The following is a 27,727-nucleotide window of genomic DNA, read 5'->3' as shown; positions in this document are numbered from 1 at the left end:
ACGAAAAGATTTTCCGTGAAATGGTACATCCCGCGTAAGGTTTTTCGCGAAATGGTATTCTGCGAAACTCTATATTCCGCGTTATGGTCAACCGAGAATTGGTGTTCCGCAAAATGGTATTCGGCGAAATGGTTCGTAATGATGGCGAATATTTAAATGCTATCCGCTTTATTTTATCAGGCTAAGCAATGCGGGGAGTTGTTTTCTACTTTACTGTGAGGAAAATTTGTATATTAAAACACCCATGAACTCCCCAGAAACTTGCAAAACTCAAGATTGTGACAAAGGTCATCCGAGATTCACGATTTATGTACAACACAGTTTAATTTGTGGCAGTACGAAGTTTGTCGGGTCAGCTAGTAACCTGTAAAATGGAAGGCAAAATTTGTATTTAAAACCAGGGGGGATCTATCGGTAAGGAATTGTGAAACTCACATGTGAAGGGGCAGGCAGGTGACCATAATTTTCAATGCCGCTCTTGCTATTCTTTCTTACCGATTTGCTGCTCTTGCCTGTATATGTAGCATTCGAAAAGTTTCTTAGTTTGTTTTATTTACGCTAAAAAGCAGATAAATGCATTATCGGGATCAAAACAATACAAACGACAATTGCGCTGCGTGTTTGGGTTTGAGTTTCTGTCAACTGCAGCAGACAAAAATAGAGTTGCGAATCCCTTGGCTCGAAATCAATCACACGCCGTTTGGTCCATGACAGTACAAACGTCATGAACCAAACACCATCTGCGGTAACGCACACATGTATGGAATTTGACAGCAATAGATCCCCCTGTTTAAAACCCACTCGGCAACATGACAGTTTGAACGCTTGTAATAGTAGTCGTGCCGTTTTCCCAAGCAAACTAATACTTGTTTATATAGCAGAAGGCAAACACAATACACATATACAATTCTAAATACTTAGCATACCCGATTAAAAAAAAGTGAAAAACGAATTTTGTCTGTTGCTCAACGCACTGTGCGACTCTCGATACAGCATGGGCCACCCCACCTCTACGCTATTAGGGAAGGAAGAATACCTGAGGCGCTTCAAAAACCGCAAATGAGCATCACCCCACGATAGCTTCTGCGGTGGTTGGCGTGTGGGCACACAATCTTGGTAAAAAAGTAGAAAAAATTACTCTGCGAAAGTACAAGTCACTAGCATCAAAAGGATCTTCAAGCTCAACAGCTGCTGGTAAATCGACAGATTTCGGGTCTAAACAATCGGAATTCGGAGTTACAGATTCGTTGGACAAAACAAGACCGAGAAAGCTTGAGTTATTTTTGACTGCGCTAGACCTTGCAACGCCGAAACGATATACAGAGCAAGTTAGATGACCTTTCCTAGAGCTCCCAGCCAGCAGGTCTCACAGTCAATATAGCGAAAACTAAGTCTATGGTAGTGATCACTGACAATTCCACCATCTTCACAGTAACGGGACAACAAGTTGAGCAGGTAGGCGTCTTTCAATAACTTGGTAACCAGACAACACCCGATGGTGGTACCAAGACTGATATAGCCACATGGACCAGGAAGGTCAGGGGTGCCTTTGCAGCGGAGACAACGCAAAAACTGCAGGTATTCATTAACCGGTGCCTGCCATACATCATTCGTGCCTGGTGGCCTGATAATTGGATATCCAATGAGGAATTCCATCGTCGGTGTCATCAACGGCCGATAGCCACAGAAATTCGTCAACGTAGGTAGAAGTTAAGTGGATCGGACACACCTTGAGGAAAGGAGCGAACGAGGTTTGCAGCGAAGCACTTGACTGGAATCCACAAGGATAGCGTAGAAGAGGCAAACCCAGAGGCTCATGGCGACGCAGCCTAGCCAACGAAATCCGGGCTGTAGACGAGGACCTGTCCTGGCGACAGGTAAAAGTCATGGCGGGTAATCGTCAGCAGTGGAGATCTCTGATTTCATCCCTTTGTTCTGCCGGACCGGCGGACATGGACACATAAGTAAGTAAGTAGGGCAGGACAGTCATACGGCAAAGCAAAACGACACTTATTTATTCTATGCCCGACGTTTCGATGTATTTAACGTCGGGCATAGAATAAATAAGTGTCGTTTTGCTTTGCCGTATGACTGTCCTGCCGAAAGCATAAAGTTTGGAATCATAAACAGTCGATAGCTCCACTTCGATAAGTAAGTAAGTAAATAGACCTTGCAAGCCAGAAACCTATTCAAGAACACAGCGCAAGGCGCCGAAATATTCGATCGCATACCGTGAGCAAGAACATTCTAAACGAGACTGGATTCATTATAATCACCGGAAACCTAACCTAAGTACCTACAAAGGATAACAGCGTGCCGGCTGCCGATCTTGAAAAGATTCTACGAGAAATCGGTCAGTTGAAGAATAATAGTCCCCGGAAAGAACAATCTCCCGGCAGAAATGGCCGGGAACCGCTAGTAACGGCACTTCACTGAAGAATTTCAATAATTTGGTAGGAGGAAATAAGGCTATGTGAGATTTTGGGAAATTTCGTGTTTACCGAATCGTATGCAGTTTACCTTACGTCTTATGGTAGATCACCAGTAAACTACAATTAACGTTGTGGTAAATTTCGCCCAGTTTCGTTCGACACGGTAAAGACGAAATCTCGCACAGGCTTAAGTGGAGAAACTACCGGAGGATATAAGGTGTGGTTTGTCACATCTACAAAAAGGGCGATCGACTGGTCAACACTGTCTACAAGGTGCTCTACCAGATTTTGTACGTCGTCTTTCCCCAATAGAGAGAGAATCCGTAGGGCAGTATTAGGCGGGTTTTATGGGGGCTACTACGGGTCAAATTTTTACTCTTCGAAAAATCCTCCAGAAATGTCGGGAGTACAACGTGCCCAAGCATCATATTTTCGTGGATTTCAGGACAGCATACGATACAGTTGAGCGCGAACAGCTATGGCAGATAAACTACAAGTATCATTGATGTCGGTTTTATTTTGCGCGGGTGCTGGTATTTACTATCATGAAATGAAGCGGAAGAATACTATTCTCTGGGTAGTTACTGTATCATTTTTCAAATTGAAAAATTTGCAATCTTGTTGCAATCATATTACCCGTAAGAATTGGCTATCTATACACAGCTCAAAAGCTCTGTGACCTTTTCGCGAAATAAATTAATCCTACAATCTAACATTTTGCCGCTGGTTTTCTAAAGCGGTTAAAGCTCTCGGTGAGAAAGCCAAACTGTGTTGTTAATAATCGAAAGCATAAATTTTGAAGAGGCAATCGAAATCAAAACATACGAAACAATATATTTTATATACTTTTTATTTCCACGTTATTGAATAAATTCCAAGTTCTGATCCGAAAAATTTATGGTGATAAAAATAGTAGAACAGAATGGAGTGATACCCAAATCAGCATTCTTTCACCGGAGATTTTCTCACAATCCGGAATGCTCATAAGCTGTGATATATTAATTCCGCAACATCCTGCTTAGTTCGATCGAGCCCACCCATCAACCAGAAATCCTTCCTAAACGGGCACAGCAGCGGAGCGAGCGAGCGACCGCGGTGGTGCTGTTAGTTATAGATGCGCTAATTGGCGGCTTGTATGCCGATTGATGAATCACACACCGATCGGCTAAATCAAACAAACCAAACGACACCTTGGCAGCATTACTTGATTGCTGTCGTCCTGGGAGACAAACGCTTTCCTTGCCTAAAAACCAGCACGACCACAATCGGCTCAGGGCGTGCATATGAAACGATCTTGGTTGACGACTTGGTCGGATTGTCTCCTTGGAACAATACCGCCTGCCAGCAGCAGCAGCAATGATGCGTCCGGTAGGTGGTCCCTTCCCAAGAAAAAAAAATATAAGTTGTATGCTAAGGTAAGCTGTGCGCGTACATTTTCGCGCCGCGCCGCTCGGTTGTTTTATGGAGACTTTGCGGTTTTCAGGGCAGTGCACCAACAATCACGATGAATAGGTATACCAGGTATAACAGAGGAGAGAGGACAAAACGAAAGCAAAATATTTGCCAATCTCGGGTTCTTTGAGGTTGTTCGATGTTTGACTATCGCGTCGAGCATCGAGAGCTTCTTCAGAGGGAGGTGCTAGGCTTACCATCTTAATACTTGTGCTGTTACGATTTAAGTACTTGAGGAATTTCAATTTAAATACGTTTTTGTCGGGGAGCGGGAATGGCGGAGACGGTACTTTGTGGTTAGGTGATAAATTGAATGGAAAAACAGTAATTGAACTTACGTCAGGTTGATGTCCATGTGTTGATTGGGACGTTTTAATTTATGGCCTTTTGGGCAAGAGATTCGAAAGATTGTTGACCAGGCTGGTTCGCACGCAACCATTCATTGCCACAAAGAAAGTTTGATGATTCAGTCAGGGTCCACATATTGATGTGTTACGAATGAATCATGCCGGATTTTAAAATTCAGTGCGTGTGTGAAAGGTATATTCCACGGCTGTTGCTTCTCTCCACCGAACTAGTTGAATGGTAGGGCTTCTACATATCCCTCATATTTTAATGGTTTAGGATAAGGGGAACATCGATTTGAATAAAGAGGAAGTATGGGCGAGAAAAAAGTTATTTAATTTAATTTGGCACGAGCCCTCGCGATATTCCTAGCAGCAGTTGGGAGTGGTTTAGTGTGAAAAACAAACAGGGAGAAAAATGAGTAGGGTGAACTGCTAACATATACTTAGTTGATAGAAGTTTTTAGAGGATACTCTTAAAAGGTGTTAGTGTTGGTATTTTTTTGAACCTGAAAGTGATGAAGTCTCGGAAAAATGCAATGCAAAACTTGAAGTATAAATAGGTACAGGACATTGAAATATGTTCGAAAATTGAAATAATGATCAAGTACATTGAGATTAATTTCACAAACTAAAATGTATAATACAATCTTCGTTTTGGCATCAACTTACTCGTTGTCATTGTTCGCGCTTAGCTGCCTGCATTGTGAAACGAACTTTGAAAGACAGAAAGAAGCCCAGAAGACTAAAGATTGAAATGATTGATTGTTTTCTCTGGATAAAATTAAGTGCCGCGGCAAACGTGATTCTATGTGGAAACATATCATATTCATCACTGACTGACAAATAGAAACTATATAATTCAGTTTAAAGCGTACGATTCGCTGCTTTAATATCTAAGTATTTTTTGCGATGGAATGTTACATGAAATTTTAAGACAAACATGACAAACGTATGAATTTGCATTGATTCAACCGCACGATGAATTTCCAATTAAAAGCTTTGGTTGACTGAGTTTTAGTAAGCAGCCGATGACGGATGGAGTGATAGGTAGTTGTTAAATCGGAACAATTCCTTGATGACACAACCGTATAGTTGCAGTTGAAGTAGTTGATTTTGTCGCATGTCGTGTTCAATGTGTAATCTTTGATGGAAAACAAAAAATGCTATCTGCCGTTGGTCACTTACCTCCAGATTGCCGATATCGTAATAGGACAGATACAGACGGGTCAGCTCGAACCAGCGCGTTTTATAGTTAACCGGGGTGAAGCGCTTCTTGTTCTGCGAGCGCTTGACCATGTAGCCACCCTTTATCACGAAATCACTGCGACGTTCGTTCATTTTTTTTGTTTGATTATGAACTTTTTGGTGTGGAACTTGTGTGTACGAGGTAATATTGATAAGCCTAATTATATTATACTCTTTTCGATTTCTCTTAACTTGACTTAGCTCTATGGCCACTATGTGATTTCTTTTTTAACGTAGCTTCTACATTGTTTTTTAAGCTACGAGGTTATAGTTTAAACGATCACATTTCTTAAACGTTCAGGATACTGCAAATAAAAAGAATTTCACGAGAATCTTCTAAAAAATGATCTAGAAAGAAAAGGTTTAATAAGTTTTCAAACACAAGTGAATCATTTTGGAGCTCATCAAAAGTATTTCGTTTTTTGAAGTAGAGAACAGCTAAGAAGTGCATACCGAAATACAGTGCTGTAATCAATCGATTATAAACAAATTCACCCAAAACTACTTATTTAAAGAGGATAATAACAATAAGATGAATAGTCACCGAACTACTTTAGCTTGAATATTTTGAAGACAGAAAAAGAAAACAATGCTAAAGCAAGCAAGCTTAGCCAACAACCGAAGTTCTAGCAAATGCCACCTACATTCTTTCGAAAGGAGTTACACAGTCTCAGTGGAAGTCTGGAATCGCAAACTATACAGAGATAGAAGAGAAGAAACGGTACAAAGTAAATTATATCCAATCCAAAATGAAAAAAGAAATATAAAGAATTTGAATTTAAGTGTCGCCGATTTTTTTTTATTCTCACTTGCATATCCTGCCCAGCTCGCAGCAGTTAAGTGCAGCCAAGCGCACAAAGCCGCCTCGGGCGGCAAATTGGAATCTATTGCTCATTTTTAAATACCGCGTTCATTTGCATACAGTCTTCCTTCTTTGCGAGGAGATGCTTATAGGCATCATTTGCACAGAAACGGCTGCGGTTAAGTTCCAGCCTTTGGACGGGTGACTTTGTCGTTCGTTCGGTATAACCTATCAGAAGAGACCGGCGAACGAAAAACTTGTTCCCTCCTTTTCTGGAAGCGGAGAAAAGTGCGAAAAGTTGCCGCCGTCGCCAACCAGTGAGTGAACCATAATCAGCTTCGCGCGAACGGGTAAAGTCAGTCTCGGCATATTAGAATTTTATAAAAGCAAATCGTTAAACAGCGGTATCTCAATAGGAAAGGATTGTGCATAATTTAGCAATAATCAATCATAATGTTGCGTTTTTTCTCTCTCTTGATAACAGTATCATATCTTTGGAAGAATAAAATGTGTGACCGGCTAAAGCAAGTTAACAAAGATAACCAAGGCAAAGTCACAATCTTTAATTAACGTTTTAATTTTTTCATCCGGTTTATGGACAGCGTACTGCTATTTGGATATCAGACTGTATTGTCACCAGTATGAATAAAATAAGCAATTTGAATTAACTGCTGGCGGTCAAATGAACGCCGCTCCTTGAAATGGAAAAATCTTCTCTCTAGATTGAAGTCTGAGTTTTGAAAATCATCCATTTAAATCTAGAAATACAGAGGGACATTTTTTTTTAATTTATCCTGGTACAATGTTTGTTGGCACTGCGTTGCAATACTACGCCAAGATACTCAGGCCATGGACGTCCGTTCTCACTTTCTAGGTATTGCTCGATTTATTCTAACCACCCAGTACATGGTCTGCGGGTACCGAACGAATTCGATGCGAACACTATTTTCCCGCGGTTGTTGTCCGACATTCTCGCAACATGTCCCATTTGTTGTATCCATCCACAGAATTACCACAGTTGGTGGTGCATTGTTTTCCTCCATACACCGTTCTCAACATTCATTGCATTGGTCCTGAATACGACCAGTATTTGCAAGTTTCGTGCTCGTATTAATGCTTGGCGTGCTGCTTACCAATCGCCTGGAACGTCCGTGTTTTAGAGGAGCCCGACATCCGCACACAGCGCTATCACCATTCATCAAGGTGTTGTCAGCTTTCCAAGAAAGCCGGTCTCGTCCAACATTTTCCATAACTCTCCACGGTCGTTACTATTTATTCATTCTTACTAACATTCTTGAAATCGATTGATAGGTGGACCGTAGAGACATGGTATAATTCATGACACTTTTGGAAGATCAGTAGCAACACACAGAATTGGCCCGTTTGGCATCGTCCGTCCACAACGTCGGTTTCATAACTTCCCACAAAGTTGCACGCTAGCGACCGAGACAGAGAGATATTTCAGTATTTCCAAAATTATAGCACCTAGAAAAAAATGATGCATAAGTAACTTTTGGCTGGTAAACGACTGGATAATGCGGAATATAGACCCCATAGTGGTCGTTAGCCTCTTATCCAGCAACTTCGATCCCGACCTCCTCGTGGTACCAGCCGGAATACGAGCAACCTTAGCGGAGATCTGGTAACCAACCCCGGTGGAAACTAAGGTCGTATACTAACCGGGAAGGAGTTATAGTGAGTCTCGGCACTATAAGATGGCAGCCCTATCGCGAGACTCGGTAGTGTTGCCCCAGTACGGCTACATACTTAAATTAAATTAAAACTAACAACATTCAAGCATATTCGGAGCGGAATATTCGGCATCGACCTAGGCGTCGGAACAAGGACGACAAATGGAGACTCGGTACTTGGAACTGCAGATCGCTAAATTTCGCAGGTTGCGAGCGGGTGCTGATTGAAAAGCTTGAACATCGCAAACTCGGCATCGTAGCTCTGCAGGAAATCTGTCGCAAAGGAGAGAAGGTATGGAAGATCAGTGGCGGAAAGGCCCAGTTTTACCAAAGCGGTGGCGCTACCAACGAACTGGGAACGGGCTTTGTAGTGTTGGGCGGAATGCAGGATTGCGTGATAGATTGGAAGGCGGTCAACGAGAGAATGTGTGTATTGAGGATAAAGGGTCGTTTCTTCAATTATAGCATCATTAACGTGCACTGCCCGCATGAAGGTAGACCCGACGATGAGAAAGAAGCGTCCTACGCGAGGCTGGAGGCAACGTATTACAGCCCAGGTCGGTAGGGAAGAAATGTATAGACCGGTGGTAGGACCCCATAGCCTGCACATCGACACAAACGATAACAACCAGCGATGTAAAAACTTAGCAGCTTCCCGAGGCCTGGTGATCCGAAGCACCTTTTTCCCGCGCAAGGATATCCACAAAGCCACCTGGAGATCACAATGAACCAAATTGACCACGTTCTCATAGAGGGCCGGTTTTTCTCTAACATCACGAACGTACGCTCCTGTCGCGGTGCGGAGGGCACCGACACTTCAAAGCCGCCCTCCTCGGCTGAACATTCGGCAGCTAGATAACCCACAAGCTGCCGAAAACTACGCGCGAGTACCGAATGAGGCACTGCCTTCTTCCGAGGAGTTGGGTGCTTCAAACCTCGAAGACGGTTGGGGCACAATACGCTCGGCCATCGGAGAGGCACTAGTTATTGAGCCTCGTCGTACACAAAATGATTGGTTTGATGGGGAATGCTAACAGCGGTGGAGGAGAGAAAAAATGCTTGGAAAAATTATCTAAGTATTGCCACTAGAGAGAACCTGGCCAAATATCGACGAGCTAGGAACCAGTTGACCACGATCCTGAGGAGAAAAAAGCGCCAAAAGGAGATCGTAAAGAATTAGAGCAACATTCCGAGCTAATGACACGCGCAAGTTTTATGAGAAGGTGAACAAAACTCGGAAGGGCTACACACCGAAACCTGACATGTGTAGGGACGAGGGAGGGAATCTAATTACAAACGAGCGCGAGGTGGTCAACAGGTGGAAGCAGTTCTTCGATGAACACCTCAATGGCGAAGTCACAGAAGGAGGCGGAACGGAAATTAACCTAGGAGCGCCCATGGAAGATAGTAATATCCTATCAGTTGATCTCCAAGAAGTCAAACGAGAAATCGGGCTGCTGAAGACCAATAAAGCCGCTGGGAAGGACCGCCTACCGGCAAAGCTTTATAAACATGGCGGAGAAACGCTAGTAAAGGCTCTACACTGGGCTATTTCGAGGATTTGGAAGGAGGAAAAGCTACCGGAGGAATGGATGGAAGGAGTGGTTTGTCCCATCTACAAAAAGGGTGATCGGCTAGACTGCTGCTATCGTGGTATTACGGTGGTAAACGCTGCCTGCAAGGTACTCTCCCAGATCCTGTTACGCCGGCTGTCACCGATAGCACAAGGTTTCGTAGGGGATTATCAGGCGGGTTTCATGGGGGTTCGCGCAACTACGGACCAAATTTTTACTATCCGACAGATCTTGCAGAAATGTCGGGAGTACAACGTGCCCACGCATCACATCTTTATTGATTTCAAAGCAGCACACGATACAGTCGATCGAGACAAGCTATGGCAGATAATGCACGAATAAGGTTTTCCGGACAAACTGACGCGACTGATCAGAGCTACATTGGATTGAGTGATGTGTTTCGTACGCATCTCTGGGACACTCTCGAGACGCGGTCCCTTGGAGACGCGGCGAGGGTCGAGACAAGGTGACGGTCTATCTTGCATGCTGTTCAACATCGCTCTTGAGGGGGTGATCCGATGAGCGGGCATCGAAACGAGAGGCACGATTTTTACCAAGAGTAGCCAACTTCTAGGCTTTGCAAATGACTTCGATATCATAGCCAGGAACTTTGCGACGGCGGAGGCAATCTACGCCAGGCTGAAAGCGGAGTCTAGGAGAATTGGGCTAAAAATAAATACGTCGAAGACCAAATACATGAAAGGAAGGGCTCAAAGGCAACAAGCGCGCGCCTCCCACGGACGGTAACCGTAGCCGGCGACGAACTAGAAGTGGTAGAGGAGTTCGTGTATTTGGGATCGCTGGTGACCGCGGACAACAACACTAGTAAGGAGATCCAGCGGCGCATCCAAGCGGGAAATCGGGCCTACTTTGCCCTTCGTAAAACGCTACGATCAGAAAGTATACGCCGCCGCACGAAGCTAACAATGTACAAAACCATTATTAGACCGGTAGTTCTTTATGGACTTGAAGCTATGACGCTGCTTACGGAGGACATACGCGCCCTTGCCGTGTTTGAGCGGAAAGTGCTGCGGACGATATTTGGCGGAATACAAACTGAAAGCGGAGAGTGGCAGAGGCGCATGAATCACGAGCTACAGGCACTGCTTGGGGAGACTCCCATTGTACATCTAGCGAAAGTTAGCAGGCTACGGTGTGCCGGACACGTCTTAAGGATGCCGGACGACAGTGCGACGAAAATAGTCCTCTTCAACAACCCCACCGGCACCAGGAACAGGGGGACCCAACGTGCACAATGGCTCGACCAGGTCGAAAGCGATTTGCGACTTCTGAGACAACTAGGATATTGGCGACGAGTGGCCCAAGACCGAATTGAATGGAGACGAGTGCTTTAAACAGCACGAGCCGCCCCGGCTCTATGCTGCTGAAGAAGAAGCAGTTGTATAACTATTTCAAATAATGCGCAGTTATCTACAATACAGAATACATCGTCATTTTTGTTAAAATATACTAATTTTTCAAGTGCGTCAAATAAGGAACATTTCGCGTCAAATAAGGCACGTTGCAAAATTCATGTGTCAATTTAGGAACCCCGAGCGTCTCACAGAAACTTGACAAAATATAAAGAATTCAATGCATATTTACTGTTTGGTGTTTTTTACATATTATTTGCTAGTCTATCTATTACTGTGCAAAACGTTGACTTTATTGATAAAACCGTCATTTTGTAATTAATGTTTAAAATTAAAATTTCTTAACCGCGTCAAATTTGGTGCTTCCACGGTAGGCATCGCAGTTCAACACAGTTGGAGTCCGTTCTAATTACCCTAAAGATTTATACATCGTTAGCATAAAAAGACCGACAGTCAGGTGACAGGAGAAATGATATTTCGTTTACAAGAACTAGAAAAACCAACGATCGAAGTTTGCTGCTCTGTGGCACACCAGAGATGTTGCAACTTGCGTCGGAAAACTCAAATCCGGCCATCAGCCTCAACCTAGGGTGTGTTAGGAGCCACCTAGAGAACGAAGAGAAAACTTTTAGTTTCTTAGGCTGTGCAAGGAAGATACCGTGATCAACCCAATCGATCGCTGCTTTCAGATCCGTGTATACTGCATTAATATGCACTGCTTCGTTCATGTTACGTAGACAAAGATGTACTGTCAAGAGCTAGTGAACAAAGCGTCGTTCACGATTATCATACGACCTTAGAGCTGGAGCATAGTGATAATGAAATGTCTCTATGATTTTCAACGTCACCCTTCTTGTATGCGGAGAACATAGCTGACCCTTACACTACTGGATTGAAACATCAAACAAAAATGAAAGAGGTCTCGCGTGAACAGTAGAACACTTTCTCAGGACGCAAGAGAGAATATCGTCAGGCCCAGCAACTACCGAGTTTTTAGATGAAATTTTCGACAATCTCGAGAATTACGCGAAAAACGTTGAGGTTGATGATCTCGTTGAGAGTAGAGCTGTTACATTTCCCCGTACTTCATTTCTTGTAGGTTGCCCTCTTATCCTGGAAGAAACACCTTTGCTGTCTTCGTATCTATTCATACCGCATCACGTTTCGATAGGGGACATACATGCTGCAGGATAAATGACGGTGTTGCATACTTCTCATCTCAAGTCAGCTGACATTCCTCGTCGAACTAGTCACTGCGTAGACTTCGGACCCTACAATGGTCCACAGTATCTTATACAGCAATTTCTATCCCCACCTCCTCGTGGTACCAACCGGAATACAAACAACTTTGGTGAAGACCGGGTAACCAACCACGGTGAAAAGCAAGGTCGTAAGCTGATACGGAAGGAGGCCTCTTTTGAGCTTCACTGGTCTTCCGGTAAGACAGAAGGTTGGTGGCGTCGTCAAGGGCCGGTACTTCAACATAAGCACCATCAATAAGCATAGCCTTCATGTTAAAAATACCGACGCGATGACGACAAGTAGGAATTCTACGTGCAGTTCGACTAGAAGGAGGAATACAAACCGGTTATTGAAAGGTTCAGCGTACACCCGCGGACCAGTGGAAGGTACCTAAGGCTTAACGACTTTGCAACCTCCAGGAACACGGTCGTACGTAGTACCTTCTTCCAGCACAGACTCCTACACAAGCACACCTGGAGGTCACCAAATCAAGCAGAATCACAGATCGACCACGTTTTGATCGACTGTCGGCACTTCTCGGACATTATTGACGTCAGATTCGATCGAAGGGCAAATGCTCACTACCTACTGATGGTTGAGATGCGCGCAAAACCCTCCGTTGTGAACAACATTCGGTACCGATGCCGGCCTCTTTTAAAACTTGCGCGACTGAAGCAGCAAGACGTCACCGTTAACTAGGCGCATGTACTCGAAGCTGTGCTGTCGGAAGAGGACGAACTGGACGAAACCCCTCTCGAGAACTTTGGGAACACCTTCATAACAGACATAAGTAATGTAGCGGAGAGCTCTATCGGGTACATAGCACGAAATAAGCGGGGCGACTGCGTTGACGGATGCGAAGAACGCTGAGCGGGAGGCCAAGATGTGCAGTGCCACACGTCAGAACGTGGAAAGACACAGACAGAAGATGCAGCGAATCCTAATCTTCCGGGTGAAAAACCGCTGCATGGAAGAGGAGATGTGGAGTTGCATCGTTCTCAGGAAACGCGAAAGTCTTACCAGAAACTGATCGCATCCCGCAAAAGCTTTGTGCCGCGAATCAAAATGTGTCGGGCTCGGGATAACAATAGCAGTATTTCGACGGACGATCACGAGGTGACCGAAAGAGAGCAGCACTTCGATAAAGACCTGAATGGCACCCAGCTATGGTTCCCCAATAGCAGCAGGGAAAACAATTTCGACAATGCACCAAACGGAGAAGCGGTCCCAGTCGCAACGAAAGGCAAAGTCATGGTGGGCATCATGCAGCTAAAGAACAATAATTCGGCTGGGAGAGATGGCATTAGGGCGGAGTTTATTAAACTGGGATCAAAAAAGCTGTTCACTTGTCTGCACCGGCTTATTATTAGAATTTGGATTACATCTACATCTAACGGGTGACAGCTAAAATTCTGGAATTTTTTCTCAAGCTGTCAAAAAAAAAAGACAAAGATAAATGAAACAGATCTGAGTTACCGAAATTAAAGATACATTGTCCATTGTTGAAAAAAAATTAGTGCACAATTGAAAACGGTTCGTAATCGGCTGTTCGGCGAAGCTTCCGTTTAATGTCGGAACAGGAGCGTTGTACGGCCGTCATGTCAACTTTGCGAATGCATCTCTTGATTCTATCAATCAACTGTTTGCAATTCGTGGCTTTCCAGTTATTTTTGTACACCAAGGAACTCAAAATCCCGACGAAATCTTCGATTGGGTGCACTAAGACCGATTTGTCGGGTTGTGGCTTTTGGATACAAATGGGATCGAATGGGTATTCATTAACGGTTGTAATGCGATGATGCTCTATCCGGTCAAAACACGTATTGTCCAGCTGCATGATGTTTTTGTAGACACGGGACCAAAATTTTCTTCAAACATTCGTCTGGTGCACTTCTTAATCGAGAGCCAAACCAGAGGACTTGTTGTTAAAGGCACGAGAAAGAGAACGATATCCTTCTGCGTCCATAATTTTAACTGGTCTTCCACTACCTTGCTTGCGAATAGTTGTTGGGCATCTTAGGATATGGTAGAAGCTGCAATATATTCGCTTTTTAACTTTTTAAATATTCTTCTTAAATATTCCACCGTATACTTTTTGCCGAGATATCTCTAGCAGTTCGTAGAAGTGTACAACGCGCTCCCTAAATGCTTCTTGTCTCAACGCCATTTTAAGCAAAACTGGGCAAGCATAAAGAAAACAAAAAATATTGACAAAAAGAGGAGAGATAGAGCTAACACACACATACTCTCATTTCTTTCTGAGCTCGTTTTGTTGAGTATTAGGGGCCTCGAAAAAATCCAACATTTTAATTGTCACCCGTTAGATCGTGCTGCTCGAGCCAAAGATGCTGATAGATAGGGGATCTACAAGAAGGGCGACAAGTTGGACTATCGTGCGATCATTGTTCTTAATGCCGCCTACAAAGTGTTGTGCCAAATTATTTTCCGCCCTGCTGATTTATGGGAATTCATCAAACCGGTTTCGTTGACGGACGGTCAACAACGGGTCAAATATTTACATTTGCGGCAGATCCTCTAAAAATACAAAATTCCTACACGCCATTCGTTCCTTGACATCAAAGCCGCATATGATACCGTTGACTGGAAAAAGCTATGGAAAATCATGGACGAGAACAGCTTCCCTAGGGAGCTCGTCAAATTGATTCAATCTACGAGGTAAAATGCAATATGTCTAATGTCTCCAAAATTTTATTTGGCAGTTGCGAACATATTAGTACTGCCGATAGAAGAGTAAACTTTAAAACTGAGGATAATCGAACAAGACTTAGTAGTATCGTTTAACAATATCTAGTAAAATATGTTGCCGTTCGTCGCAAAAATTACGGCGCAAAATGAACGTATTGAAATCATTTAAAAATACCAAACCGAGACCAGTTCAACGCTATCGGACTATTTCATCCGGTAAACACATATTCCAATATGCAACGACCATCTCAATCGCACCAAAGCCACTCTCTGTCCGGCACACTTGTGCCGGAAATGTTTGCGATTCCAGACTTCTCCATCAACCGTGTAGTGTTGGCGATTATAGCAGGCAAAGAAAATCATTCACCAACAGAACAGCTTTGTGATCACGTATAGAGGTAACAACGTTATACAAGAGAATCAAGTGTGGAATAAAATTCATTTTTTGAAATTTACAACCTGAACAAATAGAGGTATTGGTGACGCAAAACTGCTGTTTATGAATTGAAAACAAAAAAAAAGGAAATCAGCTGCAGGCAGCTTACAGCATCGTTTTGTTCCGTAGAAAACTTGCAAGAATTTAAGTACCAGCCTTGATTAGTTAAAATGTTTAGATCTGCGAAATAACAAATCTGCACTTTCTCTATTGCCGCCTTCTACACTTTGGATTGCCACTATTGGTCACTGTGCCATTCTTTGAACGAGCTTGGCAGCGAAAACTTTTGCACACAAGAAACGCTACACTAATAGCAATATTTGTAACAGGAACAATCACTGGTTGTTTTTTTGTTCATTACTTTTCGCTTGGGCAGTTCCGCGAATCAAACTTCTTTTTCTTCCTCCGGTGATTGCATTTATAAAAAACAACACAAATTTGTAACCCCTTTAACTAACTGCTCGACAATCACTACCTCACTTCTAACAACGTACCGCACAATTAGTAGGAAAATCGATGCCAATAGACTATAACTTTTGGATAATCTCCTCAAAATTCGTCAACTAATCAAAAACTTGTTATTTACTATTCACTCGCGGAGCTAACAGCGGAGGAGCTTGTCGAATCAAAAACAGCGATTAAATTTTTGTTGACTTTTGACAGCTCGAGCAGTGTGACACTGACAACGACGGCAACTTTTCGGATCTTCGATCCTGCTTTAACATGCACCGTTCAAGGATGCTCTGCATCTCGTTTTGTCGCACGCTGCAAACAATTTTGCTGGCGTTCAATTTTGTTTACACTTTCTGTGAATGGTGCTGACGGTCGAAATATCGAGGAATGACCGTTGAATTCCCCGAATTCCCAGTGGTCCACCGTGATGCAATCCGAATCGCGCAAAATTTAATGTTTCAGTTCATGAAACAATATGTTTAATGAACTTTGATAAAAATTTTAACTAAACTTTGTCGTACAAACATCTAATAGGGCATTCAATTTTGTTCTTTTTCAAATGCTGGTAAAAATAGTACATATACCTACGTAGTTGATAATAGTTTATTTTCGTATAAATGCTATACAGCCAAGATCATTACTTAACTTTTAAAAAACCTATAAAATAAAATAAAGTCCTAACTTATTTCAACCGATTAATGAATGTGTTCCTTTTTCAACTGCCATGCACCTATCGCATATCGGAACCAAATAAAGATCAGATCTCTTCCCATCTGCAGCGACGACCAGAAGGGTGTTAGTTTTGAACCCTCGATTTCGGTCCAGTTTACAGCGATTTCATCAACCGGAATTCCATAGGCTTGTGCTATGAACAAAAGTTCCACATCAAAGGCCCACCGTTCGACGTGCATTACGGTGAAGATTTTTCGCGCCGTAGATCGAGTCAACAGCTTAAAACCACACTGAGTGTCCCGAATCTTTTTGACCGCAAAAGCCCAAACCAGAAAGTGAAAACCGTGCATTAGTATAGTTCGAAAAAGCGTCCGCTTTGCTGTTGCTTCCTTTTCCAAATGGGCACGAGATCCTATAGCGATAGCATCATTGTTCGGACTACCTCCACACAGCTGTTTCATGCTCTGTTCCAGTTTTTCATAATCGGTGAATTTGGTGGCACCATCGGCATCCGCAAATAGTAGGTACTTGCCCCGGGCGCTTAGCATTCCCAACCGGACCGCTCCTCCCTTGCCACGGTTTACTACAAGAGCCAATACTCGTACCTTGTCTGTGCCATATTTGACGGAATATTTCTGTGCTACTTCTACTGTATTGTCTCGACTGCCGTCACTTACGATAATCAACTCGTAACTGAAATTCTTATCAGATTTTTGTTTTGCTTCCAAATATTCAAGACATTCATCCAGCATGATAGGCACTGGAAGTAAAAGTTGATTGATATGAACAAATAGATCAATATAAAAATTTCGTATTTAATATACGTACGTCGCTTTTCTTCATCAAACGCTGGAATTATTACACTAAGCTGAATCGTGGGCTCGTCTTCCAGCGAGGCAAATTTGTGCTTTTCACCGGTGGTAGGATTTTCAAAGTATTCCTCTTTTTTATGGCGAATAATTTTTGGAAAAGGCGTAGTTGTTACTTTTAAAATTATGCCGATCTGTAAATATATAAATCCATTATTGAAAACAGCTGGTATTGAAAGGGTTTAAAATATCGACACAGCTCGTGGGCCGGGTAAGACTTTAGAATACAATTTACACGATGAAATTTTTGGTTTAGCCATGGCTATTCAGCATAGGTGTATTATATTAGCACGCGACACTTACCACAATCAGCAGAAAAAATACGAATCCTGAGCCAAGCAGCAAAATCAATTGAACATATTCGGTGAGCAACATTTTGCATGTGATTTTGACTAATTCGAAATTGAAGTACTGTATCCACAGAGGAATAGATTTAATTAGGAGTAATTACTTTTTGTTGTGTTATAAATTAACTCTTTTCACCGATAAACCTATCTACTAGCGAGAATTTAGCACAGAACGCCCGAAACTCCCAAAACACGCAGCGTAAACACCACCCACAAGCCTGCCTGCAGCTGCTGCTTGAAATGTCAACTTGGATGGACACATCGACGCGATCGACGCATGCCAACAAGACGTAAACAAATAGAAAATCCCTTCAGAAACACTTCAAAACGTGACTAATGCAAAGATGTACACTCTTCCGCAAAAATATCACGAAACCGCGAAATTTGCCTAGCTTAAGTAAAAATTTGGGTAACTGGACAATCTCTTGGTCTGGTTATCGAATTTTGGCTAGCTAGCTTTTTACGAGCCATAATGGCGGACATGTTCGTAATATGTGTTTGAACAGCATTTTTGACATTTCCCTAATATAAGCCAATTTGCGCAATGCTGTCAATTCTATTTTTAGAACGAGAAATAGTTTTGCAATCTACTTTTCCAGTCGCTTAATCAACGCTTCATCAACCTTTATGCAGCCAAAAAATATCTATTTTTAAATTTAAAAAAATGGAACGCATCATTTTTATTTCGCCGTCAACGCGATATTTTTAGTTTCGAATAACTTTAATTCGTACAAGTAAGCTAGCTAATTAAAAATGCATGTCTTTTTTCCGGGAATTGAACCCGCCATCTTTTGATCCATAAGCACTCACCGTGTGATCCGCCCCATTTGCATCTGCATAACAGACAGTGAGAATATCTTTACACCTGAAGCCTAGCCCGCCTAGCGTGAAGCAGTCGATAATGTCGATAACTGACAAACTTTTGCTGTCAGCCGAATTGCGAAATTCTATGCTATGACAGTATGGATGCTGTGAGCCGAAAGAAAACTTGGTGGAAGTTTGTAAAGCCACTTTAACACCCTTAAGCAGCCTTAAAGTAGTTTGAAAGCTGTGAGTCTAATGAAAGCTTCCACTCTACACTTTAGCACCTCTTTAAGCAACCGTAAAACGGTTTGATGTTTATGGCTGTTTAGAAGCAGATTTTTTAGTGGAAAAATCCGCTATTAAGCTAGTTTATCAGCTTTTGGAAGAGAACTGGTTTAAAACACTTAAAGTAGCTTAAACATCGCTTATTTAAACACCATTTAAGTGCTTACTTTATGCAGCTCTGATCGCCTTAAACCAACCCGTAAACAGCCATTGCTCTTGCAATTCAGCTACCATTGTTACTTGGGTACCTTCTCAACTCTAGTGCCGAACCGCCACGTTACTTAATTCAACTGTCCGCTTCGGATTACACGCTGTCATAAGCCGCTCCTCACCAAAATAGTTAAGAATAATGGTCGTGATGCCTCCCAGTTGGCTTCGAGGTATGGCGCTGGCCTAATAAGCCAGTCGTCGTATGTTCGAATCCGGGCAAGGAGAGACTGTTAGAGTCAATAGGATCGTAACAACTGGCCTGCAATTGTCCTGTACTGTAACAGTTGGCTGCGAGAGTACATTGTATAAAAACCACATCCATGGCACGAACGTCATTCTCATACATTTTTCTTGAAGCCGTTTGAGCCAGGCTTGCTGGCTCGATTTTACGTCAAATTTGACAGCAGCTGTAAGAATTACGCAATCATATGCGGTTTTATGCTTCAGAAAATTTGTTGCATGTGGGATGTAGATAATGAAACATGTTCGTTTTGTTTGTTATCGGCAACGTAAGAAAGGAAAAATTCTGACTTTTGATAGTTTTATTTTTTACGATAAACGAAAGAGGGGAAGAACACGCTGCATTCGTCATACTGCGCAGCATTAAATACATGCGTTATCTCGTATAAATTTTGTTTAAAAGTTTGTTGTCTACCTCTATTACCACCACTATCGGAAGCGGCTTCAGTTGGCAACTGTCGTGACAGGGATCTGATAAAAACAGAAGGTCAAGTTTAGATAACGGAGTGTAGCACCTAGGCTGTGCTTTGCTTTGCTAATGGTCGTGATAGTATGCTTCCAATACGGGAAAAAAGCCGCTCCTAACCTGGAGTACAACCACTCACTTGATCAAACCATCGAAAGCCGCCCCTGGCTTGGGAACAGACGCTCAAGGCTGACACGGCTAGTCATCATTGCTACACAGCTTTCGCATCAGTGCATCCTTTCCATTCGGTATACGACCTCATAGCGAATTTGTTTATTCAATCTGGGTTGGAACCGGATAAATTTTATCTGTCAGATAGGAGCAAATGAACACAAAAAAATCATCCAGTTCCAACCCGGTTTGAATAAACAATTCGTTATTAGTTTCTACGATCTCCGCTAAGGTTGCACTATAGCACAGACAAACAGACATAACACTCGTTTTTCATTCTTCGTACCGATTAAATCGTCATTACAAATTTGGCCTTAGTTGGGAATGTCTCCGTTTTGGTCAAAGTGGCGCTTTTTGACACAAGAAGGGGAATTCCCCATAAAAAATACTTACTACTTCGAGGAATACCCATGTTGCTATTTGATATTTGGGAACGTCGGTCATAGATGGTGTTAGTGTTCAGGCTAAATGTGAGGTACGTACGATAATTTTTGTTGATTTTTATTCCAAGAGTTATGTCTGTTTGTCTGTGACTATAGTATTCCGTCTGGTAACACGAGAAGGTAGGGATAAGAATTGGTAGATAAGAGGCTAAAAGCTTCTGTGGGATCTATTTTATACCAGCAGGTACGTAAAGCAATAATGCTACGTATATATATTATCCAAACGTTCACCAACCACAGACAAACGGACATAACACTCAGTCTTATTCTTCGCACACTATAATAATCATTACAAATTTAACATTGATTGGGAATGTCTCCGTATTCGTCGAAGAGGCGAACGCATTTTAACTCATGGAGGGGAAGGCTAGCTATAAAATATTTGCTTGTCCGAGAGATACTCCTATTGATAACTCAATTACCCTTATTCTGCGAGGCGAGTGACGTGACTATGTTGCAGTCACCGCGAATCAGGTGACAATTGTCACCTAGGTGACTCGCCTTGTCACTTAGGTGACAAGGGTTTCTTACCTAGGTGACACGATTGTCACTTAGGTGACTCGACTCGCCGTGGCGAGTCACGGCGAGTGACAATTGTCGTATTGAGTCATGTGACTCGCAGAATAAGGGTAAATATTTGGGAGCGCGGATCATTGATGGTGCTGATATACAGGCAAAATATACGCGGGTTTTTCTTCAGAGTTATGTCTATTTGTCTGTGTTACAACTATATGATATAATTTTGTAAGTGTAATAAAAATACCATCGTCTTTCAATTGAAAATCCAATCAATCCAGAATAAAGGCATCCAATCTTTGCAAACCAAAATCTGAACATTTATCATAACGGTGGTTAAACGGACAAAAATCAGATGTATTCTGTATAGTCTCTGTTTTTATTTAAACTGTGTTGTTCAGTAACACTTTCTGTTGTTCAATGATTATCAAGAAAAAAATAGTTTACAATATAACATCTATGTACACTACCAGGATTTTTCACAGAGTACGCTTTAAGCGATTTTCACTAACATGTTAACAATCGAATATACAGCACTTCGGTCAGCAGTCGATTTGCGAACACGTTTTTCTTTTGGCCCTTTATCGTTTTTGATAAACAAAACGACCTAGAAGCTGTCAGCAGATTTAATCGTGCACATACTTTCATTATTCTCACTATTTTTTTTACTTTTACTCTTAATCTATTAGTGAAGAGAAACACGAAAATGAAAACGCCGACACGAAAGAAAACGTGCTATAAGAAAACCATTTTCTGCTGAAGCTTCTCGTGCTCGATTAGTTTAAATTCTCCAAACATGGAAAGGGTAACCCTTTTTTCCTTCTTTAACCCATCATGGTTTCGCTGGCACCAGAACTGGACTGCACGGCGAACGACAATAGAGGAAATGAAGGGAAAAAGGACCCCAAATCCTAGAAAGTAGGAGCCGACAAAATAAATAGGTTGTTTTCTTCCTTCCTAATCCACTTTAGCAGCTTATTAACCAAATTAATAACTTCATTTCGATGCACAGTCGGTTCGAAGGCTGCAAATAGTTCGTAGGCTTGGGTCACCTGTTGAGGAAGAAAGTTAGTAGATAATAGTCAGTTTGTTGGCAATTTAAAAATACCCATGCCAGAAGTATTTCCTTTTTCTGCATTCGATAAATCAACTTCACCGGCCGGCTAGAGTTATGTATCTGATGGTGTAGCTCGAAGTACATTCCTTCCAGCCTTTTAAACTGTCCGATGCTAGAGTACGGAATGGTCAACTCGGAACAAAGCAATTGCGCGTTTGACTTGCTCTTGTAGATAAAATGGCGAATCTCTGGGATACTAATGTTCTGCAGTTTGATGCCTTTACTGTTCATTGCATCGTTGATGGCCTCCAAGCAGTTGGAACGGCGTAATTTCTAAAATAATTCCATTTTAATTAGAAAACCATCAAACTCTTGGTTTTTGCTATACAAACCTCTGTGATTTTCCGTTTAGCTTCCGAAAGAACAAAAAATGCGTCTCTTTCGATGGACAGTAAAAGCAGACATGCTTGACAGTCTTCCGCGAGATAGGACACATGTGCATGCAGGTATCCGCTGGAATCAAACTTCGGCAAGCAGATGGGCGTCCAGCTTTCGGCCGATTTGAAACTTTCCGAACATTCGATCAAGTTGAATATTAGCCTCAGATCAGCGGGATGAATGGAGTACTTCTTCATCCGAACGAGGGCGATTAGCTTGTTATTGGCTATTAATACTGCAAATATCAGGTTTTTGATTTTTGCGCAATTAGCTTGTATAGCGCCGACGATGGTCTCCCGCACACTGGACTGTAGCGGCAAAATTCGAACCGAATGAGTCATGAAGCTGAACGGATTGTTAGATACAAGCTTATGATCACATTTGTCGTTGACTAGCAAATGATCGATTAGCCGTTCGCTGCCGGCTAATAGTCGGCGCAAGTCGAAGTTCTTTCGTTTCTCGAATGTCTTCTGCATTTGATTCAGTGTTAGTGTTGATAAAATCTGATTATAAACATCGCTGTAATCGGAAGTTTAAGCTAGTCAATTAAAATTAAATATTTGAAATAATAAAACTTACGTCAACTGAAGCTGTATTTGTTGCACACTGTGACTCGTCCTTGAAATGGCAACCAAAATTAGGGGCGGTTTTACGAGGAACACAAACCGCACACCCATCGCGTGGATTGATTTGATCGAATCGTTGCTACTTTGCACAAAGCTGACCAGTGCCTGCATGACGCCAAAGAGTGTCGCCAATTTGTCTTCATTTCCGTGCATGGAATAGATTGGTTTTCCTGCCGAGCTGAGAATGAAAACATGCCTTTTCTTGTTGAGAAAATTAGGATCATGCAAATAATCTTCTTGATCGGTTCCACCATCACTCAGTTGCGCTGGATTTACTGCTGAGGAACTCTCCTCGACTAAGCTCGTACAGGACTCGGTAAGCTCTCTGCTCTTTGCACTGCTGAACGAACTTGACTTACTCATCGATCCATCACTTCCATCAACTTGCAACCCGTCTTGAATCTTCGCTATAGTACCTCCGGTCAATGTCGCCTCAACATTTTTCAGATTGCTACCATCGTCTACCCCATTTTTATCGGCTAAACTGGTACTAATTTCTTGCGAAAACTCTTCAATCGTATCGGTTGTAATCAGCATACTTTCCGAGCAGTTTTCTTGTTCATAATGTTCGGTTTCACCAGTGTCGAGTTGTGAATCACTCATCTTCAGAACTTTTGAACTCCACAATAAACAATCTCTGAAAAAACTAATCAGTTCCCTCGAACGTTAACGGAACTTACTGGTGAAACTCGCTATCGCTCATTATCGATGGTAATCTTTTGTACATGAATAAAAATCACACTTGATAGTGAAAATATGAAAGGAAACCTAATAGTTATAAATCACGGCAAGCAACGAACGGTAGAAAATGTAAATATAAAATTTTGACGAAAATGACAATCTTCAATGACAGACAACTGATGTTCGAAATTTATTTCCGAAAAACAAATCAGGGCGATCAGGGCCGTATTCACTATGTTGCAAATAGCTTCAACCCCAACCCAGCGGGGTGGTGTGCTTGGTGGTGTGGCTGTCAAACTACAGCTGGAATTAAGGCTGGAAATATCAACTTGACGTGAATAAAGTTGCCAAAGGCACGCTAACGTTCTCCGAAAGTTGACCCACTAACCGCCATTACGCACGCGAAAAGGTCGATTCCGAAATTCACGTGAAAAAACCGCGTTAATTCCGAGATTCGCGTAAAAAAGCCGCGTCAATTCCAAAATTCGCACAAAAAAACAAAATTTCGCATAAAAAAAGACTTTGTGGATTTCAACACTACAAAGCATTGCACGCAGATGTCAGTGCGTTTTTTTCGTTCCAGGTTTGACAGTGTTGTGGGGTTTGTTTTGATTACTTATTTTCAAGACCCACCCAGAAGCAAAAAACTGCAAAAATGACAAAAATATATGTTGTGCAGAACTGCTATCATTTTTCTGCTGTGGATTCGTCTGGCATTTCCGGTTTCCGCAGTGGTACGAATTACAAGTAATAAACCCACATAGCAAAAAAAATAGATTACAAAGGGAATCAATACAAAACACGCAAAAACGTCAAACCAGAGTTGAGGTTAGGCACCTTGCAAAGGTTTATGCGAAAAAATAGACGTTTTGAGCACATCTGCGTAAATTCCGAAATTCGCGTGAAAAACCGCATAAATTTCGATATTCGCGTAAAAAAACCGCGTAAATAGCGACTTCAGTGTACTGTTCATATGCGTATAATTTTTATATGTATAATTGCAAATACTATCCACCTTTTCGCGTGCGTAATGGCGGCTACTGGGTACAACTTTCGGAGAACGTTAGCATGCCTTTGGCAACTTTATTCTCGTCAAGTTATTGTCAATTGCAAGGAAAATTGTTCCATCCAAAGTGCGATACCGTTCCTAAAAGTGCTATTTTAGCTTAAATCGTTTCGGTATTGCTTGGAAGATAACGAAAAAGTGCGCCGAAGATACCGAAACGATTTAAGCTAAAATAGCACTTCTATGAGCGATATCGCACTTTGTATGGTACAATTTTCCTTGCAATTGACGATAATATTTCCAGCCTTAATTGTTGTTGTAGAACTTTCAAGCATATGTGAGTGGAGTCCCCGAAAGCAAATAAACATTGTCAAAAAGTGTACCCACTAGCCGCCATTACGCACGCGAAAAGGTGGATTCATATGCGTATAATTTTTAATTGTATTTCTGGGAGGATTGTGTTTAGGTGCGGCACATGATAATCATATGGAATTTTATATGGAAATTTGCTATTAGTTATTGCCCGTTTCTTTGGTAACAAAACGCGCTGCTCACTTTTTTGATAGCTTGAAATCGTCGCAGAAAGAATCTGCTTGGCAGTATGTAAGATATAAGTATATATTATGCTTGTCAACGTAAGCTATTGATTTAGTTGACAAAATAAACGATATTTGCCCCGCGACGATTCTGGCGTCGGTTATAATTCATCGCGTACGAAAGGGTGGGAAATTGATAATATGTGCAGAATATTTTGAGTGCACGAGAATGCAAATGAGGTGTATACATGGGCACCACGGTAATTATTAAATAGGATTTCATTGGTTTCAAAGATTTCAAGTCTCATAAATCAAGAGGTTTTCTTATTCGTCCGTTCTGACTTTCTTTGGTTTTTGAATAATAACTTACGCATCTGCTATGGGTTACTAAATGGGGAAAGCAACGTAACAAAGCGTTACATATAGCTCTGGTCGTTCCAAGTTCCTACCTAACGCCTCCACGTGGCAATACCCGGTAATATCCGATCCTTGAAATACAGTAACCGAACTAGGCGCAGTCGTGTGATACCGGCTGGCCAATCTTACAAATGTAGTTTAGGCAAGTGAAATCACCATCACACGAGTTTTTATTGTAATAATTATTATACTGATGATTTTTCTTTCGTTTTTATGAGGTTCAATCAAGACTTTTTGGTGTTTGATGGTACTGGGCAACCAACTTTTTGATTCACCAACAGTTTGAAGAACTATGGCATATGAAATTCTGCATTAAAAGGGTTAACTCAACGATTGGCCCATTGGATCTAGCCTCAAGGAAGGCGATTCTCAGCATTCCCGATCAGGGCTGTCCTGCCATCCTGACATTTTAAAATTTTGCTTTGCTGACGTGTTACAGTTAAGTAATCAAAATCTGTGCACTGAGTGCAGGACAACCTTGGTGCTACTGCGTGTAAGTAACGTTGCTTACCGACCAATTCCCTTTTGGCCCTTCATACAGGAACTAGTGAAAATTACCAATAGTTGAATATGTACAATTCTTTTCGTTATGATAGGCCCATTGCTACGAACGGACGTTCTGCTAAAGCAAGTGGTTACTACCATTTATTCATTCAATAACTTACGTATCTGCTGTGGTCCTTTATTTCCTCCTCGAGTTCATATTTATGCGGTTAAACCTCGGGTTAAACCTAACGTTAAACAGCAGACCTCACTTTTAAACGAATTTCCATGTAAAGAGATTCGATTGAGCTAACACTTGGTTAAAACTACTCAAAATATCCTTAACAAACTCAGATTCTGGGTGATTTTTCAATCAAAAAATAGTAGAAGGTAACTGTACATAAATTGCTTCATAAACATTACCAGGGCTTCAACCGATCTTTTTCTACCCTCTGTTTAGTGGTGGAATACGAGCGCTATGCATAACGCCTCCGTTTTGAGCGGTATACTCTTAAATAACCCGTAAATAGGTCGGATTTAGCTAATGCTAGGTTGAAAGTACTCAAAATGCCCTTAAAGTGTACAAACTTAAATTTTGGCTAAAAAATTCAACCAATTTTGGCTACTTGCTGCCGATAATTGAATTATTCTCTGTGAGAAATAACACACTTTCAAGTTCCTACTACCAATTTTTTGGTCGAAAAACTACTCAAAATCTGAGTTTACACACTTTAAGGGCATTTTGAGTAGTTTTAATCAAGTTTTAGCTAAATTCAACCAATTTACGGGTAAACTCATTTACGAAAGCGCAAGCGGCAGATTGACTGGATTCAAAAAACAGGAAAATGATCGTTCAAAAAGCGTTACTTAAATGCGGAAAACGTACGCATTCACATTCAACTTGCGACCCCTTTTCAAGCCCTGATCACTACAAGACTCGATATGTCCGTATTGCCTTATAGAAATCTGCAGAACTTAATGTACAATCTTTCTGAATTAAGAACTGCATTTTTTTGTACTCAGGACGCGTGTATAAAACTACGAATAAACATTTACGCATGCTATAGGTCAACCATCATTTATTCCGTTTCTCCATCATTTCTCTCAAAAACTTAATCACCTCCGGATCGCGCATCAAAGAACTTTTCTTCTCGTTAAGTATCAGTGTAAAAATATCTGGCTTCGATGAAGACTTACCACCGCTCTTATCCGCTCGATCTTGACCATCATTGGAAACGCCTGCGTCTGGATCATAATCGGCTGAGTTGAAACTGCTATTGGTAGCATCGTTACTATTTCCGCCAATAATTCCAGGCGAGAGCAATAATTCGGTTGACTGTTTACTACCCCTGCTACAGCTGGCGCCTTGAGTGATGGAAACGGACGGCGATGGCGGTACCGCCTGCGAGTGCTTCGTCTTTAACCTTTTAGTCTTTGATCCGACTGCTGCTGTTGCTAGTGGTCCTGCAGCAGCTCCCAGCGATACTGCAACCGGTGGGCTCCCAAGCTCCAAGGAATTAGATAAGGTCTTTTTGGTTTCTTGTAGACGCTTTTTGACGTGAAGATTTAATTTGAGCTTAATCTTACTATCGCCTCTGGGGATTGAGAGATCGTCCGGCTGCATTTTGCTGCTGCTGGATGGCAGATTCACAGGATTTAGTTACATTTTAGATGGGAGAAAAAAAAACGCACTTGAATCCAAACTTG

General features: G+C 42.0%; 4 protein-coding genes across 8 annotated transcripts in view; all 4 read right to left on the bottom strand.

Annotated features, from left to right (window-relative positions):
* Positions 1-15,922, bottom strand: part of LOC128743226 (tyrosine-protein kinase Btk29A) — a 206,135-nt gene extending 190,213 nt beyond the window's left edge. Inside the window, exons 1-2 of one of the 5 annotated variants that reach the window (XM_053839762.1) lie at positions 15,410-15,922; positions 5,417-5,781 (exon numbers count right to left, since the gene is read on the bottom strand). In XM_053839762.1, coding sequence (XP_053695737.1) covers positions 5,417-5,569 — 153 coding nt within the window. In that variant the 5' untranslated portion in view covers positions 5,570-5,781; positions 15,410-15,922. The remainder of the gene's footprint in view (positions 1-5,416; positions 5,782-15,409) is intronic. The other 4 variants (XM_053839761.1, XM_053839763.1, XM_053839765.1 and 1 more) reach the window with 4 other exon arrangements.
* A 412-nt stretch (positions 15,923-16,334) lies between these two features.
* On the bottom strand, positions 16,335-17,877 carry LOC128743227 (dolichyl-phosphate beta-glucosyltransferase). The gene is made up of 3 exons (XM_053839767.1): positions 17,598-17,877; positions 17,254-17,428; positions 16,335-17,185 (listed from the first exon to the last, which is right to left on the bottom strand). Exons 1-3 carry the CDS (start codon positions 17,667-17,669, stop codon positions 16,449-16,451), a joined length of 984 nt encoding a protein of 327 aa, XP_053695742.1. The 5' UTR covers positions 17,670-17,877; the 3' UTR covers positions 16,335-16,448.
* Positions 17,878-21,153: 3,276 nt separating this feature from the next.
* On the bottom strand, positions 21,154-23,677 carry LOC128742532 (vacuolar fusion protein MON1 homolog A). The gene is made up of 4 exons (XM_053838930.1): positions 22,851-23,677; positions 22,226-22,790; positions 21,885-22,166; positions 21,154-21,828 (listed from the first exon to the last, which is right to left on the bottom strand). Exons 1-4 carry the CDS (start codon positions 23,498-23,500, stop codon positions 21,688-21,690), a joined length of 1,638 nt encoding a protein of 545 aa, XP_053694905.1. The 5' UTR covers positions 23,501-23,677; the 3' UTR covers positions 21,154-21,687.
* A 3,413-nt stretch (positions 23,678-27,090) lies between these two features.
* Positions 27,091-27,723, bottom strand: LOC128743695 (uncharacterized). Its single transcript, XM_053840322.1, has one exon. The coding sequence runs from the start codon at positions 27,642-27,644 to the stop codon at positions 27,096-27,098; it is 549 nt and encodes a 182-aa protein (XP_053696297.1). The 5' UTR covers positions 27,645-27,723; the 3' UTR covers positions 27,091-27,095.
* Positions 27,724-27,727: the final 4 nt, after the last annotated feature.

This window comes from Sabethes cyaneus, chromosome 3 (assembly GCF_943734655.1).
Source record: "Sabethes cyaneus chromosome 3, idSabCyanKW18_F2, whole genome shotgun sequence".
Taxonomy (NCBI): Eukaryota; Metazoa; Arthropoda; class Insecta; order Diptera; family Culicidae; genus Sabethes; species Sabethes cyaneus.
The sequence above is the reverse complement of the archived record's forward strand: the minus strand, read 5'-3'. Positions and strand labels throughout refer to the sequence as shown.